The sequence below is a fragment of the Panthera uncia genome, chromosome A2, assembly GCF_023721935.1.
Source record: "Panthera uncia isolate 11264 chromosome A2, Puncia_PCG_1.0, whole genome shotgun sequence".
Lineage (NCBI taxonomy): Eukaryota > Metazoa > Chordata > Mammalia > Carnivora > Felidae > Panthera > Panthera uncia.
Window position 1 is genome coordinate 20,002,917 of NC_064816.1, and position 17,701 is coordinate 20,020,617.

At 49.9% G+C, this 17,701-nt stretch overlaps 1 protein-coding gene across 3 annotated transcripts in view; it reads left to right on the forward strand.

Annotated features, from left to right (window-relative positions):
- Positions 1-950: 950 nt before the first annotated feature.
- NISCH (nischarin) overlaps positions 951-17,701 on the forward strand; it is a 32,953-nt gene continuing 16,202 nt past the window's right edge. For 2 of the 3 annotated variants that reach the window (XM_049640624.1, XM_049640626.1), the window contains exons 1-9: positions 951-1,097; positions 3,289-3,372; positions 3,969-4,151; positions 12,081-12,129; positions 13,104-13,267; positions 13,634-13,729; positions 15,097-15,192; positions 16,614-16,766; positions 17,415-17,483. In XM_049640624.1, the coding sequence (XP_049496581.1) occupies positions 1,002-1,097; positions 3,289-3,372; positions 3,969-4,151; positions 12,081-12,129; positions 13,104-13,267; positions 13,634-13,729; positions 15,097-15,192; positions 16,614-16,766; positions 17,415-17,483 (990 nt within the window). In that variant the 5' untranslated portion in view covers positions 951-1,001. Of the gene's footprint in view, positions 1,192-3,288; positions 3,373-3,968; positions 4,152-12,080; positions 12,130-13,103; positions 13,268-13,633; positions 13,730-15,096; positions 15,193-16,613; positions 16,767-17,414; positions 17,484-17,701 lie in introns of all 3 variants that reach the window. The other variant, XM_049640625.1, reaches the window with a different exon arrangement.

The window sequence follows — 17,701 nt, forward strand, 5'->3', positions numbered from 1 at the left end:
AAACCATGAGATCATGACCTGATACCACTGGAGAAGGAAGTTATTGACCCACCTTAGTACAGAGTGGTCCGGACCCCTTCAGCCAGGAGTGTCAGAGGATCCATGCCCAAGACCTCTCATCTCCCCAAGGAGTGCTCTGGGCTTGAGTAAGCTTCACTTAGTCATTCAATAAACACAGATGCCCTATCTGTGCTACTATCCCCTCCAGCTGGGTTACCATCTCCCTCTTCTGGGTCTGGGGGCTTCCCCAGTTAGGATTCTCTGTACCTGTGCTTCTCCCATTCCAGCACTGTAGTTTCTGTGTCCAGGGCCAGTCTGCCATCCCCTCCTTCTGAGCTCTGGTAGGGCACCATCTGGGGGTCTTGCACTCGATGGCCAGCACATATCCCTCCCACCTACATGCAGAACCCCCACTTGATAACCACACAAGCTCCAGGCCTTAAGTGCTGGGCACTGCATTGATTAACCTCATATGATAAAACAGCTCTCCAAGTCTTGGAGAGGTTAAGAACCTCTGTCCAGCTCGGGCTCTAAGCACAGCTCATATGTCTCCTTCAACCCTCTCGTGTCCTACAGGGAATGAGCCTGAAAGCCAGGTTTGGCCTGCCCCTTTTCAGGACTGGGAAACTGAGGCCAGGTGGTGCAATGACTTGCTTTGGGTTGCCCGGGAGGTGCGGGATCTTCTGTCCTCCCTTCCAGGGCACCGAGTGGCAATGTACAGGACTGTCCCCGGCCCAGTGCATGTCTTCTCCCAGGCTGCAGGGAGCACCGCAAGACACAGATCACTAAGCATACAAACTCTCAGGCCTCTACGGCTTGCGCACGCGTGCCTTTGGCGGCTGCTGTCAATTACACGCGAGGGGCGGGGCGAGGGCGCTAGGAGGAGGCGGGGCCAAGATGGCGGCACGGCGTGGGACGGGGGCGGGTGGGACGCCGACCCCGCCCCTTGCTCCTGCCAGTCTGCGACCCGCGGCAGCGGTTGCAGCAACGGATCCCGGAATATGGCGGCGGCGGCGCGCTGCTTCGGGCCCGAGCGAGAGGCCGAGCCAGTCAAGGAGGCGCGCGTCGTGGGCTCTGAGCTCGTGGACACGTATACGGTGTGCAGGGGGCGCGAGCGCCATAACTAGGGGTAGCGACTGGAACCCGAAGTCCGAGTCGAGAGGATTGGGGGGTATCTGGGCCCCGCCACCGGTGAGGAGGGGGTAGCGGGGGCCCCGATTTCGAGGAGAGGAATCTGGGGAACGGGGTTCGGTTCCGCATGTCCGGAAACAGGGTCCCGGGTTGGGTCCAGGGAGGGAGCTTGGGGAATGGGTACATTTTCAGAAAAGGTTAGGGTTGGGGAGGATCTGGGGATAAAGAGGGTCTGCGGAAAACGGGAGTCTAGATGAGGCGGAGGCCCTTGTAGATCCTCTAGGCCTGGAAGGGCGCCGGCCTGGGAGGACGTGACAGGGGCTCCAGGAGGGGAGGGGTCTCAGATGGATGTAATCAGGGGAAAGGTTCGGGGGTCCCTGCAGGCCCTGAAGAAGAGGGAGCGGGGTCTTGATCTTGGGGCGGGGGGTTGGGGTCGCAATTGAGATTTGCTTTAAAAATGACGGGGAGATCTGGAGCTCCGAGGCCCTAGGGGGTCAGGCATTGACCAGAATGGGGGAGGAGTGGAGCCGTGACACGGGGGAATTGAGATGGTCACTCTGGACAGAAACTGTTAAGACCCAGGAACCTCAGGGGTCTTCATGGTTTGCGCGGGGGGAGGGGGGGGGGAGGGGAGGGGGGCGGTGGCTGTCGGGGCAGCAAGCCGCCCACACACTTCAATCAAGGCTGGGGAGGTGGAGAACAGAAAAGGGGAATGGAGTTCCAGACTGTGATGGAGTTGGAAGGCTTTTCTGGGTCTGGATGGGGTTGATCACCAGGCTGCTGGACCTGGTAGGCTGCCTAGCAGGGACTGGTCTTGGGGTGGGGGCGTGTTGAGCATCTCCCAGCCTCTGGTTCTTTGTTCCCTGAGGGTGGGAAGTGGTGGGGGTGGGGGGCTTTGGCCCTGCCTTCACCCCACCCCTTTGGGCCTCATCCTAACCCTCCTCCTAAGGGTCATTTCCCTGGCTCTTTTTCCTTTCCTGGGCAGCAGGAGGGAGAGGGAAGCTGCCAGGCTGGAAAGAGGGGCTGGGGGAGGATCCTGGAGCAACAGGCCGGTCCTAGAGAAATGGCTGCTCTTCCTTGGAGGCTTCAGCTGAGTTGATTATTTCTCCTCCCCCTTCCCTGCATGCTGCAGAGAGGGGAAGGACACTGGGACCAGAGGGCCTCTCCAGGTGAGGGTGAAGGTCTCTGAGCGGATGGCTGGCTGTCCATCACCCCTAAGCAGCATTCAGCTGGGACGGCAGTTCCAAAAAGCTCTCATTCGGAGGGGTTGAGGCCTTCCTCTGCATGGGTACCAGGGAAGTGGTGATCCAGGCTGACCCTACGGCTTGTCTCTGGCTGTGCTGAGTTGAATATTATTAACACACCTACGTTTGTTGAACATTTGCTACATGTCACGCCTTGTACGAAGCATTTTACGTGTATTACTTTATTTGATTGTTAAGCCTATCAGATTTTAAAGTGGAAAAACTGAGGCTCAGAGAGAATTTAGGCTCCCAGTCACTTACATAAGCCACAGCCGGGAAATGGCAGAACCTGAGTTTTGAACTCAGGTTTTCCTTGACTCCAGGGCCCATTCCCTTAACCGCTAAGCTATATTGCCTTCTGCTAGGATTTGATTGTTCATCACTGCTCTTCCCCCTCCCTCCCATCAACTTCTTAGTACTTTGACTCCTGGCTCAGCAACGGAAATCATAGCCATGAACCAGCTGAAAGCTTTGGGAAGGGACTTGCTTCTAGGATATAGTTGGGGCACCTGGAAAAATATACAACAGAGAAGCTAGTCCCTCCAGACCCCACCCTGTTATGCCTCCCCTGGAAGGGTGGCCTTGCCTGCAGCTCAGGTTGGAGGCTGGAAGTAAAAAAAAAAAAAAAAAAAAACTAAAGAGATGGCTTGATAGGATGGTCACCTTTTTTGTTCCTCACTGTTGCACAGAGCCACAGATCGATTCCATGTGCCTGCCAGCCAGTGCTAGGACTGTGGAGGAGGTTGAGAGGGGGTCCTGCTGCTTAGGGTCAGATGTGGAGGCTAACAGGCAAGGGCAGCCTAGCTTTGGCCTGGGTGCTGGGACCGTCTGGGTGGCCTGCAGCTATTGCTGAGGGGAGAACTAGGCTTTCCTTGTTGCTGGCTGGGCAAGGACTATTGGTTTTCCCTTGTAGGTTTACATCATCCAGGTCACTGTTGGCAGCCATGAATGGACAGTCAAGCACCGCTACAGCGATTTCTATGATCTGCACGAAAAGGTAACTCTTGAGAACTGGGGATCTGTGTCTCAGGGCTTGGGGGGGGGGGGGGGGGGTTTTTCGAAAATCTCATTGTGCCACACATTAAATTTAGGGCAAAACCGGCTCCATGCCTATAATGTTTAGTTTCCTGGGGAGGAAACAGGTTTGAACTTATTTCACCTGACTGTAGCTATTCCAGAGCCTATACTTTAATATCCAGCTGTGATTCCATTTCTTTCTTTGTTTTTGGGTAGAGCTGCCTTTCTCTGGGTCATTTGCAACATGAGTGTTTTAAAGACAGAGTACCGCCCTGATTCTTTTCCATTCTGGTTTGGAAAAGATGATGGTTTTTAGAGGCCTGGAGGTATTTTCTGAATGTCTCCACAGTCTCCAGATGGAGCTCCTTGTCTGGGATTGTACTGGTATTTCTAATCCTAGTTGACTCTGATGAGGCCAAGTTCCAGATGCACTAGTTTGGTCACTAATTCTGACACTGCTGCCAAGACGGTTTGTGGAAGTTGTGACAGGCTCCTGTCCTCAGGCTGCTTGCCTTGGTCCTGCACCATTGCAGAACCTCTTGGTCTGTGGTTGACCGTGCTTCTGTTTTCTTACAGCTGGTTGCAGAAAGGAAAATTGATAAAAACCTACTTCCGCCCAAAAAGATAATTGGGAAAAACTCGAGAAGCTTGGTGGAAAAGAGAGAGAAGGATCTGGAGATCTACCTGCAGACGCTCCTGGCCACCTTCCCTGGTGTGGCCCCCAGCGTGCTGGCCCACTTCTTACATTTTCATTTCTATGTAAGTTCCTCCTAGGTGTCCCCTTGCAAGCCTGCAGCCACCACAGCTCGAGGCATAAACCAGTGTTCAGTCTCAGCTTTCAGGAGAGGTGGGCTGGGGTTTGACCCCGAGGTTAGAAAGATGTAGGAACATCACCGGGGTGGGGACGGGATATGGGCAGGAGCATGTTTGTTGACAGATTTGCTCTAAATTAGACTGTAGCCACAGACAGGTTTTCCTTTACCACATGGCATTTTGTTGAGCAAAAACAGCCTGTGGGTGTTGAAGCTAGTTTTCCGTCCAAATGGATGGGGGTAGATTAGAAACAGCTGACACCTGGCACAGACTATCATTTCGTTGTTGGTTTACAGCTCAGGACTAAGGAGTCAGGCTGTGTCAGCAGAATATTGCTATCTGAGGGCATCTTCAGGGTCCAGGGTGCCGAGTGTCCGTAGATAGATAGACTGCAGTATATGCCCTGGAGCGGCTCTGTACTCCCTTTGGATAGAGGAACAACTTTCATGGGCTGCTGGTGACAGGACGAGCTGTCACACTTCACACAGGGAAGTTCAGCTGTGTGAAACTCAAACATTGAAAACAGCTAACAATTCCACTTCTGCGAATTTATTCTAGTGGGGGAAAGTCAGGCCACTGTGAAAAGGATATAGGTATGGGTGGCTCCAGTCGGTGGCTAAGTAGGTTGAGAATCTGACTCTAGATTTCGGCTCAGGTCACGATCTCACTGTTTGTGGATTCACACTCCGCATTGGGCTCTGTGGTGGCAGTGTGGAGCCTGTTTGGGATTCTCTCTTTCTCTCTCTCTCCCCCTCTCTCTCTCTCCCCCTCCCCCTCCCTCTCCCTCTCCCCCTCTCCCCCTCTCCCCCTCTCCCTCCCTCTCCCTCTCTTTCTCTCTCTCTTTCTCTCTCTCTTTCTCTCTCTGCTCCTCCCCAGCTCGCTCATGCCTGCCCCCCTTCTCTCTCAAAGTAAATTAAAAAAAAAAAAAAAGGAAAAGAAAAGAAAAGGATATAGGTACATTCCAGGATAGTAGCAAAATACTGAAGACTATCAAAAGTCCAGTGGAGGCGGTTTTTCAAAAAATCACAGGATTTTTGATCATGTAATTGGATATTCTGCTAGAAAATGATGGTGTAGCTGTGGATTCATTGACAAAGGAAAATAGGTATATTACTATATGAAATGAGAAGGCTATAAAATGGTCCTGTTTTTTTGAAAATAGGTTTATGTGGGAATATTTGTCCAGGAAAATTCTGAAAGATCATATACCACAATACTAAGAGTCATCTCTGGGTGATAGGTTTTTGGATAATTGACATTTAATCGTTTTCCCTCTGTGTGATGAAGATATGGAAGAACCCATTCCATTTTCAGGCTTACCTTTTAGGAAGGGACCTGTAGGTTGTGGCCTTAAAGGCTCCAATAATGTTTAAAACACAACTTTCTTGAAGTGCTTTCAGAGTAGGACAGTTGAACCTTTCTTGGAGTGCTAGATAGAGCCTGGAAATTTGGTGATAACGCTAGTATTGGGTCACTAAGCTTGGAGGGGCTGTGAGGAAAAAGGGTGACATTTACAGATGGCATGTATCTATATAAATGCTTCGGATTTTATTCAGCATATACCAGTAGTGTATGTGGCTAACAGTTTCCTGTTGTAGGTATTTTTTTTTTTTTTACATTTTCTTTCTGTATGTGAGGAAAAATTTCCATTCCTTACGGGAGTTTTTCAGAGAAACTATCGGTTAGTATTTTAGGAAATGCTGTTCTTTAAGAAAGCTTTGATTAGTCATTAAAGGCTAAAACTTGATAAGCAGCCCTTTGAAAGTATAATTCATTACTTAAAACCTAGGCCTTTGAGGAACAAATCTCCTGGCTACCTCAGGTTTGCCCAGCTCTGAGCATGGAAAGGCCTGGGCTGCTCTTCTGAGATAGGTTTGCCTGAGGTAGGCCTGGGCTGGCCCACATCTGAGGTTCTGGTTTGAGGCATGCTCTACTGTTTGGAACATATCGGACATATTGAAATTACTGTTATCACAAGGGCCCATGGGAGTGCCTGGGTGGCTCAGTCGGTTAAGTGTCCAACTTCAGCTCAGGTCATGTTCTCGCAGTTTGTGAGTTTGAGCCCCTCATCGGGCTCTTTGCTGACAGCTCAGAGTCTGGAGCATGCTTCGGATTCTGTGTCTCCCCCCTCTCTGCTCCTTCCCCAGCTTGCTCTCTGTCTGTCTCTCAAAAAATAAAAAATAATAAAAAATAAAAAAAAAAAGAAGAAGGGCCCTGGGTTGTATACATGCAAGGATTTTAAAAAAGTAATTGACTCATCATTACCTTAAATCCTGGTTTCTCAGCTGTGGCACTGTTGACCTTTGGGGCTGGATGATTGTCATGAGGATTGTCCTGTGCACTGCTGAGCGGCATCTCTGTACTCTGCCCCCTGGACGCCAGTAGCTGCCGCAGGTTGTGACAACCAAAATGGCCTCATGCATTGGCAAATATTCCCCTGAGGGACAAAATTGCACCTGGTTGAGAACCACTAGATCTTCAAATGAGTTTGAACAAACAGGACCTGAAAGATTTGTCAGCCTTTTCTGTAGGCTGGAAGCTCTTAAGGGAATGTTTGTGCCGCCCTTTGTCCCATCAGCATCCTCACTGAAATTGTTCCCAACGTGTTCCACTTCTTGTGGGGCTGACGTTGGACAGGGCTGGCTCAGGGAACCCTACTTGTCCTGAGCCTGGTTTTTTGGTTTTGTTTTGTTTTTTCATTAAAATAGAATTCACATACCATAGAATTCACTCTTGTAAGGCATACAGTTCCTTGGTTTTAGTATATTCACATAGTTGTGTGGATATCACCACTGTCTAATTCCAGAACATTCATCATTCTGAAAAGGAACTGTGTACCCATCAGTAATCACCGATGTACTTTCTGTACCCCATGGATTTGCCTATTCTGGACATTTCATATAAATGAATCATACAAATGTGGCCTTTTGTGATGGGCTTCTTTTGCTTAGCATGATGCTTGCAAGGTCCATTTGTATTGTACTCTGGTCCTTTTTTGGCTGAGTAATATTCTACAGTTTAGATGTACGACATTATCTTTCAGTCGACGGACATTTGGGTTTCCACGTTTTGGCTATTATGCATAATGCTGCTGTGAACACTCACATACAAGTTTTTATATGGACCATATATTTTCCTTTCTGTTGGGGATATATAAAGAGTGGCATTGCTGGGTCCTGTGGGGAGCTGCCAAAATTTTTCCATTTGACATTCCTATCAGTAATATACAGGCTCTCTTCCCCCCACATCCTTGTCAAACTTGGTACTGTCCACTTTTTTTGATAGCCATCCTAGTGGGTGTGAAGTGGTGTCTCCTTGTTTTGATTTGCATTTCCCTAATGAGGCTGCCTCTTTTCGTATGCTTATTTGTCATTTGTATACTGTCAGTGGAGAAATGTATTCAGATATCCTTGGCATTTTATTTTTTCATTTTTAATTAAAAAAATTTTTTTTAACGTTTGTTTATTTTTGAGAGGGGAGAAAGGGAGGGGCAGAGAGAGGGGGAGAACAATACGAAGCAGACTGCAGGCTCTGAGCTGTCAGCACAGAACCCCATGCGGGGCTCAAATCATGACCTGAACCGAAGTCAGACACCCAAACCAACTGAGCCATCCAGGCGCCCCTCCTTGGCACTTTAAAAAATTAGGTTACTTGTGTTTTTGTGGTTGAGTTTTAGGAATTTTTAAAATATATTCTGGGTATTAGACCCTTATCAGAAATGTGATATGTAAATGTTTTTCCCATTGTGCAAATTGTCTTTTCATTTTTTTGGTACTGTCCTTTAAAACACGAAAGTTTTAGATTTTGATGAAGTTCATTTCATCCATTTTTTTTCCTTTGGTCACTTGTGTTATTGATGTCCTTAGAAAGCATGGTCTAATCCAAGATTACAGAACTTTAGAGCTTTGTTTTCTTCTTCTAAGACTTTTATGGTTTTAACTCTTATATTTAGGTCTTTCATCCACGTCGAGTTAGTTTTTGTTTATGGTGTGAGGTAAGGGTCCAACTTCATTCTTTTGCAGTGTGGATTTTGATGGCAAGGCAAGAAAGCAGTTCATCTGTCTGTGGCCAGCTCTGAGCCAGAGAATCCAGGGGCTGGGGCAGCCCAGCCACCTGTGTTGCAGTGAGTGGGTGGGTACACCTTGGCACTGGGCCTGTTGCTGTGCTGTTTCCCTCCAGATAGCTGTGGCTCAGTACTCCTGGAACTCTCAGTGACAAACCTCATCCCAACACCCCCCAAGCAGAGGTTTTCAAATTCAGTGAAATGGAATCCCACAGAGAATTTTAGCACACCGTTTTGAGGCAGGATGTCAACCAGTGGACTTAGGAGGCAAGCCGCTTCCTGACTGTTTCTTCTAAGTCAGTCATTTCACCTCTCTGTGTCTCAGTCCTTCCTTTGTAAGCTTGGGGGTGATGTCCCCCAAGCTTGAGAATTGGTGGAGACCGTGCAGTGAAGGTAAAGAGCCTGGAAGAGCAGTGGGCCCATGGGGGCTCACCAAATGCCATCCAGTGCTGGCTGCCCTGGTAAGGAAAGGCATCCAATTCTTGTCAAAGGTGGCATCTCTGTCATTTTCTTATTTTAAAGCCAGTTGTCTAGGACGAAGGCGCTTTATGAAATTTGAAATCAGGAGCTATGATAGGACTGTTACCACCTTAACATCAGCCTTAGTATCCACATCCATTCTTTGTCTCAGTGGCAAGGTACTGAGGCTGTGAGTGGTAGCAGATTTCTCTGCAGCATCCTTATGGTCTTGGAGCTCTCCCCAGTAAATATTTAGCCTTGAATGTCTCAGTGGGGAATTTTTACTTAAAGCCGAATTGCACATAACATACCCGTCTCCTGCTAGAATGCCTCATCACAGTCATGAAATAAGAGCTATATAGGGCCCGCCAACCCTTAGCATGTGTGTGAGTGAACCACGTAGTGACATGTGATGGCGTCCCTTGTTTGTGCCCTGCTAACAAGTACCCTGTGCTCTGCCCAAGCAGAAGCGTCGGACTGGCCTGGGGTTATGTCTTGAGCACAGCCACGTGTGCTGTGGGGTGCACTGGGTTGCAGGGTGCCACATGCACAGACGTAGCTTTTGATCTACAGCCTGACTAGTTTGTGGCACATTTGTGTGCAGCTCACACTGCTGCCTGAGGGCGTACACCAACACGTGATCCTGGTAGGCAGCTGATTGACTGGTCTAGCACCCATTTAGGGATGGGTGTTATGGTTTTTAAACATACCTAATTTTACTGAAAAATTTTTTGAGGTATAAAGAATGTCTTTTTTTAAAAATGCATTTTGGGGTACCTGAGTGGCTTAGTCAAGTGTCCTGGCTCTTGATCTCGGCTCAGGTCATAATCTCCCATTTTGTGAGTTCAAGCCCTGTGTCAGACCTTACGCTGACAGCACAGAGTCTGCTTCGGATTCTGTCTCTCCCTCTGTGGCCCTCCCCCACTCACACTCTCTTTCTGTCTCTCTCTCTCAAAATAAAGAACCGTAAAAAAAAAAAAAAAAAAAAAAGGCATCTCAATTCAGACATTTGTGGCACCCCAAAGCACTTTAGGTCCCCTCCACCCAGATTGGGTGAGGTGTGTGGGAGTCACCTTTCCCTTCAGGTGACCTAACAGAATCTGCAGTGGCTTAGATTGGGGGGGGGCACTGAACCCCATCCCCACCCTCCCACACCAGGAGAAAGCCTGATTCTGCTCACCTTTGCTCTGCACACAAGGCTACAGCTTAACCGGAATACTCTGAGGAGGCCAGCAAAATGCTTCTGTTAGGAGACTTGAACTCTCAGTTCAGGGGCCAAGATGTTCCTTTTTTCCTGTCCCATGAAGTCTCCCCAGATGAAGATGAGCCTGGGAGACAAAGTGTTGCAGCAGTGTGCACCTCCTGTGCCCCAAAGAGTGGGAGAGAAATTGTCACATAGTTTGCTGCTTAGATTGCCCCGAAGTAAAACCCCTGTTCTCTGCTTAGCATGAGTCCTTGGCCCTCACTATCTCTCTCAGCTTTCTGTGTTTTCTGGAAATGCCAGCCTTGTCCTATTGGCAAGGTTGGCATTGAAGCCAGCTGCCCAAAGAAATGCAACATTATTAGGTCAGATGGAGGGCAGGGAGCCCTTTCTTGCAGGAGACCTTTGGGATCCCCAGGGTCACTAGCACAGGTCAGAGAGTTGCTGCTCAGGAACCTGCCTCTTTCAGGACTCACCAGGTGATGCTCAGGCAGCGGACTTAACTTAGAGATGGGCTGCAGCCCTCAAAACTATTGGCCGAGAAACGAGCCTTTGGACCATTCCAAGCTCTTCAGTTCTTCACAGCAGTCAAGGAAACTATAATTGAGTTTAAGTTGTTGCAAGAGACTGAAGTTGAACTTCACCATGAATGGAGAGCCTCTCTCCTCCCTAGCTGGAGCCCTGTCCTGCTCAGAGCCTGTGTTGTCCTGGTGGCCCCTTTTCATCTGACCTTTCATCCGCTGGGGCCACATTTGCTCATTTTTCTCCCTTGGGCTTTTTGTCCATTTGTGATGCCAAAGGGGCTTATTCTCGTAGAATATGTAAACTGAATTTTAAGCAGCTTAAAGAAATAAACACATTTTAAAAAGCCAGTATAAGGTACTGAAAGAAAAATTAGAGGAATATTTATATAATCCTGGGGTTGGGGAAGAGCCCTGAAGTCACGAAGAAAAAGAAGCACAGATTAAACAACTTTTATAAAATGGAAAAATCTCTGTGTCAGGAAAACTGCCACAAACAAAGGTAAAAGGCATGCACAACAGGAAGAAGATACAGCATATAAACAACTTTAACATGTCCATCATGTATGAAAGGTAAGGGCACAGACAAACTACAGAGAAAAACAAGAAAAGGACACTCTGTCTCCAATCTGGTGCCTATTGAGTCCCATAAATATGTGAGTCTCATGTCCCGGTGGCAGAGCTGTTCCCATGAGTTACGAAGGCAACTGTGTGGCCTCCATCTGGGCCTGTTTACCAGAAGGCTGCCATCTGTCAATTTGTTAAAATTCTTACCTGCAGGATTTGCAGCTGGGGGGCCCTACTGTTCCCACAATTATACACAAAAGCACTGAGGCAGTTGGTGACGTACAGAGAGAGCCTTCAAGGCCAAATGACTGTGCTGCTTTTTGGCCAATTTCTATAAAATTGGAGAATACGGCACCTCTCCACCTCAATTTTCTCATCTGTGAAACTGAGTTCAAAATGCCATCTTCCTCACATGGGGCATTGGGAAACCTGAGTGTGCCAGTATGCAGTAACTGCTCAGGGGGTTCAGACCCCAGCATACCAGCTGTTATGTGACTGTGGGCTTAGCCTGTCAGGCCTCATTAAAGAAGTCCTTTCCTGTCTCTTCTGTATGAATTTGGGGCCAAGTGGACTGGTGCAGGGCTTGCTGGATAAGCATAGAAAGAGAGCAGGTGCTCACTTGGAATGTGAAAGAAAGTAGAAACGGTCCCTCGTAGAAGAAATAGGACTTTCTCTCTGTCACGCCGTCTCCTAGGATCTTCTGGGGCCAGTTTTGGGAGCTGCTGGCTTCCCAGCTGGGTCTCTGCATAACCAGGCTTTGCTGGCCTCCTGGGCCTCATGTGTGAGCCAGGGCCTGTGTGCTGAGAGTCACCGCAATAGTCTGCTTTCCATTCTGCCTTTGAGGTGACATTCCAAATATCCACAGAACTGGAAATATTCACTTTCCTGGGCACTTTGACTTCTAGTTTACTTTCTCTTTTGTTGTATATCATAATCTCTTTTTGTTACATTAACTTTCTAGAGAGCTGGCGTTGCAGCAACAGAGGTGGGTAGCAGGGGATGTGTGCGTCCCAGTGACTGGGGGCAGAGGGACTTCCTAACTGTGGGTTCTGTTTTCTCTGCAGGAGATAAATGGCATCACCGCAGCACTGGCTGAAGAGCTCTTTGAAAAAGGTATGTGGCCAGGAGTCCCTGAAATACTGTGTAACTCGCCCAGCCCTGTTAGGCAGTTGGGGACCCAGGGTGGCGCAGAACTCCGTCCACATCTGTTGTGCTGGGCTATGAGTCCCAGCCAGGGCCCACCTCCCTGGGGTTTTGCCCAAATCCCTGGATCTGGTCCACAGCTGAGCCTGCCTGTCTACCTGCCCTGCGGGCAGCCAGGTCCGAGAAGCTATGGACCTTACCTGAGTACTCTTTTGAGTCTCTGTGTTGGGGGCTAACCCCAGGCTCAGGATCTAGTCCGAAGCCCTGAGGTGGAGTTCTGGAAGGTAGGTGGCAATGCTGCCCTCTTACACCTGGTTTGTCCTTACCTGAAAGAGGTTAGACGTCAAACAGAAGCCAACCCGGGGTCGTGGCCCTGCCAGAGAGCATAGTAACAGTAGCTGACGTGTAATGAGTGTTTCCCGTAGTTTAGCCCTGTGTTGGGCATCTCACTGCCTGCCTTCCGGGATGTGCAGATGAGGACACTGAGAACGAGAAGCCCGGGAACCTGCTTCAGGGTACATGGCTGGGAGGAGCAGAGCAAGGACCAAGTGCCAGTCTGTCTGGTTGAGAACCCTGCCTCCTCACAGGTCCCGCACTGGGCTAGCACCTTAGGCCTCACCTGATCACAGAGTGTTTGCATAGTAGAGGTTGTAGTGTGAGTCTGCTGCCCGAATGCCGCCTTGCATCAGCTTTATCCCAGCTCAGTGCCTCAGATTTTGACTCGGCCTCGCCTCATGGAGGCTCCCCAGCCGCACATTCTCATGTCCCTTCCTTTGTAATCACGTGTCCTGGGTCTGCCCTGTGCCCACGTGAGCTCAGGACCATAGCTTCGTCCTGAGGGTGCTTGCCAAGTGCTTGTTAACTGTTGGCCAGGTGGGCAGGTGCCCTGGCTGCACAGTGGGGCTGGTGCTGGATGCTCATCCTGTGGGGCGTGGCTGTTGCAGGAGAACAGCTCCTGGGGGCCGGAGAGGTCTTTGCCATCGGGCCCCTACAGCTCTATGCGGTCACCGAGCAGCTACAGCAGGGAAAGCCCACGTGTGCCAGTGGGGACGCCAAGACTGACCTGGGGCACATCCTGGACTTCACCTGTCGCCTTAAGTACCTTAAGGTAAAGCTGTGGCAGCTTGGTAATGGAGAGCCACCCCGTTGTGGGCACGTAGCCCGTGTGAGGCATAACAGCTCATTGGCTGGCAGCATGTGTGAAGGTGGCTGAATGGGCCCTGGGAGAAGGAAGGCCGTCTTGGGTGTTCTTGACACTGTGCTTCTGGCTGTGAGCACCAGGGGGCGTTGTGACCCAGTGCCCCCCTCGCTCAGAACCTCGGCTTTAGCCTGCTTTGTTGACCATGCATGTGGTGAGTGGAGGTGCGTGCCTGCTGCGAGTCACGTTCGGCAGCTGCTGCAGCACCGCCTCGTGAATGTGGCTGGGGAGCAGTTGCAGCAGCATCCCTAATTCAAGCCCTCTCTCTGGCCACAGGTTTCTGGCACAGAAGGACCTTTTGGGACTAGCAACATTCAAGAGCAGCTCCTGCCTTTTGATCTGTCAATATTCAAGTCTCTTCATCAGGTGGAGGTAAGGCCCAGGAGCCCTGGAGTTTAGGCAGGGCTGAGCCCATGTGGGTGTGGTCTTGCGTCTGATCATCTATAGCTGGAGAGTGTCTGGATTTACCCATAAGGCACTGTTTTCGCATTTGTCAGTATGTGGCAGACTCTGTCTGGGGGGAAGTCTGGCCTATCTGAAGGTAGAGAGAGAGGGGCCTCCACTGCCCTCGGCTGGTCTGCGTGTCTCCACTCCGGGCACAGGCAGCATTTGGACAGGACAGAGTATCAGTGCTTTGGCTCCCTCCTTCCATTGCTGGAGCTCAAGTGCTGGGGGTGCACCCTGAGGGTCTGGCAGAGGGCCTCTGCCTCTCAAGTCTGTGCCTCCCAGGGCAGGTTGGCAGAGGGCTTGGAGGGCTCTCTGCTCTCTGGTGTGCCCACGCCTGATGCTTTGTATCACTCCCTACTAAACTCCTGGGCTCACGATGCCATTTTGTTAACATTTTTTTAATGAAAGGGGACCCAGTAACAAATTTAAAAAATGCTTCAAAGCATCTGCTTCTCGAGCATGGGTTTTGCATTCAGCCCTGTGCCCTTATGCACACTTCTTGATGGAAGCTTCCCAACGGCCCTGTGAAATGGGTACTTTTATTCCCATTTTACAGTTGAGGAAACAGGGTTAGGGAAGTAAGGAGGTTTGTCCAGGACCACGAAGTTAATGAAGCTGGGATCTGAATCCAGCCAAGTCTAACTCCAGAGCCTCTGCTACCCGTTGGACTATGCTGCGTGCACATTCTGGGCTAGTCTCAGAGAACTGGAGTCCCACATCCCTTGATGGGAACCTGTGGTGCATGCCTCGACCAGTGCTGGCTGAGGAAGGGCTGGGAAGTGAGAGGAGGGCCCACCCCAGCCTTGGCCCACACAGGCTGAGGCCCCAGAGTCGGAGTCTCTGTATGGGTAGCACTCATGCACGTGCTCTGGCCTCTGGCCCACCCTCCCTTGCTGCAGGACCGCCGAGGCCAGTGAAGTAGGGCTGGGTGAGCAAGAGGGCCCATCACCAAAGAGCAGAAGCAGAAGGGGCAGAGAGAAGCCCCTTGCTCGCAAGCCCTGCTTTCCAGAGCCTGCACTTCCCATCCACCTGCCAAGCCCCAGCCAGCCCTTACAGAGAAAACGGAACATCGAGCATGTGGTTCACTGTGCACATCGCTAGATTCTTCGGGGAATGTTTAGTTAGCACTAAAAATTGGGAAAAAGACTTAGGGTAGAGTTGCCTCCTGCCTCTTAGGATTTGGGTTTATTGATTGTTGTGCTTCTGTTGTGTGTGGGTGGTAGACACCCTTTTCCAAGACTTCTGATGGAGCAATGATGCCATTTCTGAGACGTAGCTGTTCTTTGTCCCAGATAAGTCACTGTGGTGCCAGGCACATACGGGGGCTAGTTGCGTCGAAGCCCACCTTAGCCACAATGAGTGTCCGCTACTCCGCAACCTCTATGAAGGTAAGCTCCACCTATTTCCTGCCTGGGGTGCTGGCTGAGAGACAAGGTCCTGCATTGTGGTCCCCTCTGCGCTGAGGATGGGTGTGAGCATCACTGCTGCCTGTCAGAGACACCAGATGCTGGACCTTCCCCTGGGCAGCAGCACACTCGTGCAGGTCCTCGTGGTGCTTGACAGTTCCTGGGATGCTTTAGTCTGTGCCTTCATCAAAAATCAACGCTGTTAGGGGTGCCTGGGTGGCTCAGTCAGTTAAGCATCTGACTTCGGCTCAGGTCATGATCTTGCGGTCCGTGGGTTGGGGCCCCGCGTCGGGCTCTGTGCTGATACCTCAGAGCCTGGATCCTGTTTCGGATTCTGTGCCTCCCTCTCTCTCTGCCCCTCCCCCACTCGTACACTTGTGATCTCTCTCTCTCTCTCAAAATAAATAAACATTAAAAAAAAAGATCAACGCTGTGAAACAAGGCAGTTGAAGGAACTAGGTCTCCCCTACCCCAAAAAGTCACTGGTTTTGGATGTGTGAACACATTGCTAGGCAGTGGCAAGTGGCAGAACGTTTATTAGATTGATAAAAATGTTTCTCCAAGGTTAAAACGCCCTGGCTTAGCACTTGTTCGTATCATGTTCTGAGTGGACTTTAAGTAGATAGGTTGTAGAAATGCTGGTCCCTGTCATTTGTGTGTGAGCAATAGAAATGCTCAAATTGAGAATGTCGGGGTTTTTTTCTATTTACCATTTTATGGATTGCATCTTAGTAGTGTTAAAGTCCATCTCAGGGTATAGAACAAACATAGTGGCTACTTCTGTGACTTACAGTGTATGATCCAGATTTGGGTTTGAAGACTCGAGGCCACTGGCTGAAATAGGAGGCTTATGTAATGAGCAAGGGTGTGGGGCAACTCGGCCTCTGTCCAAGGCACTCCCTGCTGCCTGGCTCAAAGGGCCCAAATTCATTCATTGAGGGAGGAGAGGTCTTCTGGGCAAAGCAAGGCAGACCTGCCCTCCTGCCCTTTGATGGTGCCCCTGCGTCCATGCTGCTACCCTGCAAAGTAATGGCTAAAAGGGCCTACTATCCTCAGTGGGGACCATAGTGCCAGTCTGGAAAGCACAGTTGCCTGGAAACACCATGAATTCTGAGCTTCAGCTCCTGAGGTTTAAGCCAGAAAAGGCATCACCACGAAGCATAAGGCTCTTCTGGGTTTGAAAAGCATTTGCTAACAAAGCAGGGTCAGAGCATATCCCAAGTGGCTGTTATGTTGCTAAGCTTTTCAGTTATTTCGCAATCATTTAAAGCTGTATGAACTGAAGCCTGTTTTAATGCAAGTTCACTTCCACATACTAAATATGCTGAAGCCCTTCCTGAAATTTTGCAATGATTGTGTTGCGTGAGGGCCAAGTGTGGTGCTCAACAGATGTTCTTACATAGGAAGTCCTTGTTCCCGAAGCCTCGGAATTTGATGAGTGGGAGCCAGAAGGCACGGCCCTGGAAGGCCCTGTGACTGCTGTCATCCCCACATGGCAAGCACTGACTACTCTAGACCTGAGCCACAACAGCATCTCCAACATCGACGAGTCTGTGGTATGCTCTCAGTAGCAGGCACCAGGGGCTTCTCTGGCCTGATCAAATCCTGAGGTTGAGTATTTGACTTGGCCTCTTCTAGAAGGACCATGGAAAACCTGTATCCAGTGCTCTGTGCATTGCTTGCAGTTTTTAAAGTTAATTTCAAAGTGGGGTTAATTAAAATAGGTGAGGTAGTGGATAGAGCCAAATGAATCCTACTGATTACATGCACATTTGATATAGAAACACAGTATGTGAAGGAATTTATGCCCAGGGGGTAGAGTGGAAAAATCCATGTGCCTGTATAAGAGTGACATCCAGATGATATTTGGGCATTAGGAGAGTAATTCCTGTATTTGTGCCTTTTGGTGGGGTTGGGCAGGGTTGTAGAAGAGGGATGGGCTTCCTTCCCTGTCTGGGACCTTGCATTTGTCATTTTTACAAGCCAAGTGTCCTATAAAAACAGTGGGTCATATTCAACACTGGAGGCCCGGTGTACTCCTGGGATGTGCTGCTGGGTGGGCACTGGAAGGGGTCACATCAGCAGCCCTGCAGAAGTGTCCAGCTGAGGGGTCCGTGGTCAAGAGGAAGCATCCCACCAGGTGCAAGGGCCACCTAGGATCCCGCCTCCCAGAGTAACCTCGAGTATCTCTTTTGTTTCACAAGAAACTGATTCCAAAGATTGAGTTCCTGGACCTGAGTCACAATGGAGTGCCGGTCGTGGACAACCTGCAGGTAATTCATGTCTTTTAAGGACCACCACCTGTGGGCTTCTCAAGGTCCCATTCTCCTGAGAGTTCAGGAGGCTGATGTAGCCTTGGGAGTTTGGCCATATCCTGGGGTTTTCTCTCATAGGCACCCCAGAGATGTCTGGGTACACTAGAGGTTTACAGAGCCAGGGGCTGCTAGTGTTTCTTTAGGGTCTCAGTGATGCACTGGGCGATTGTTGCTCT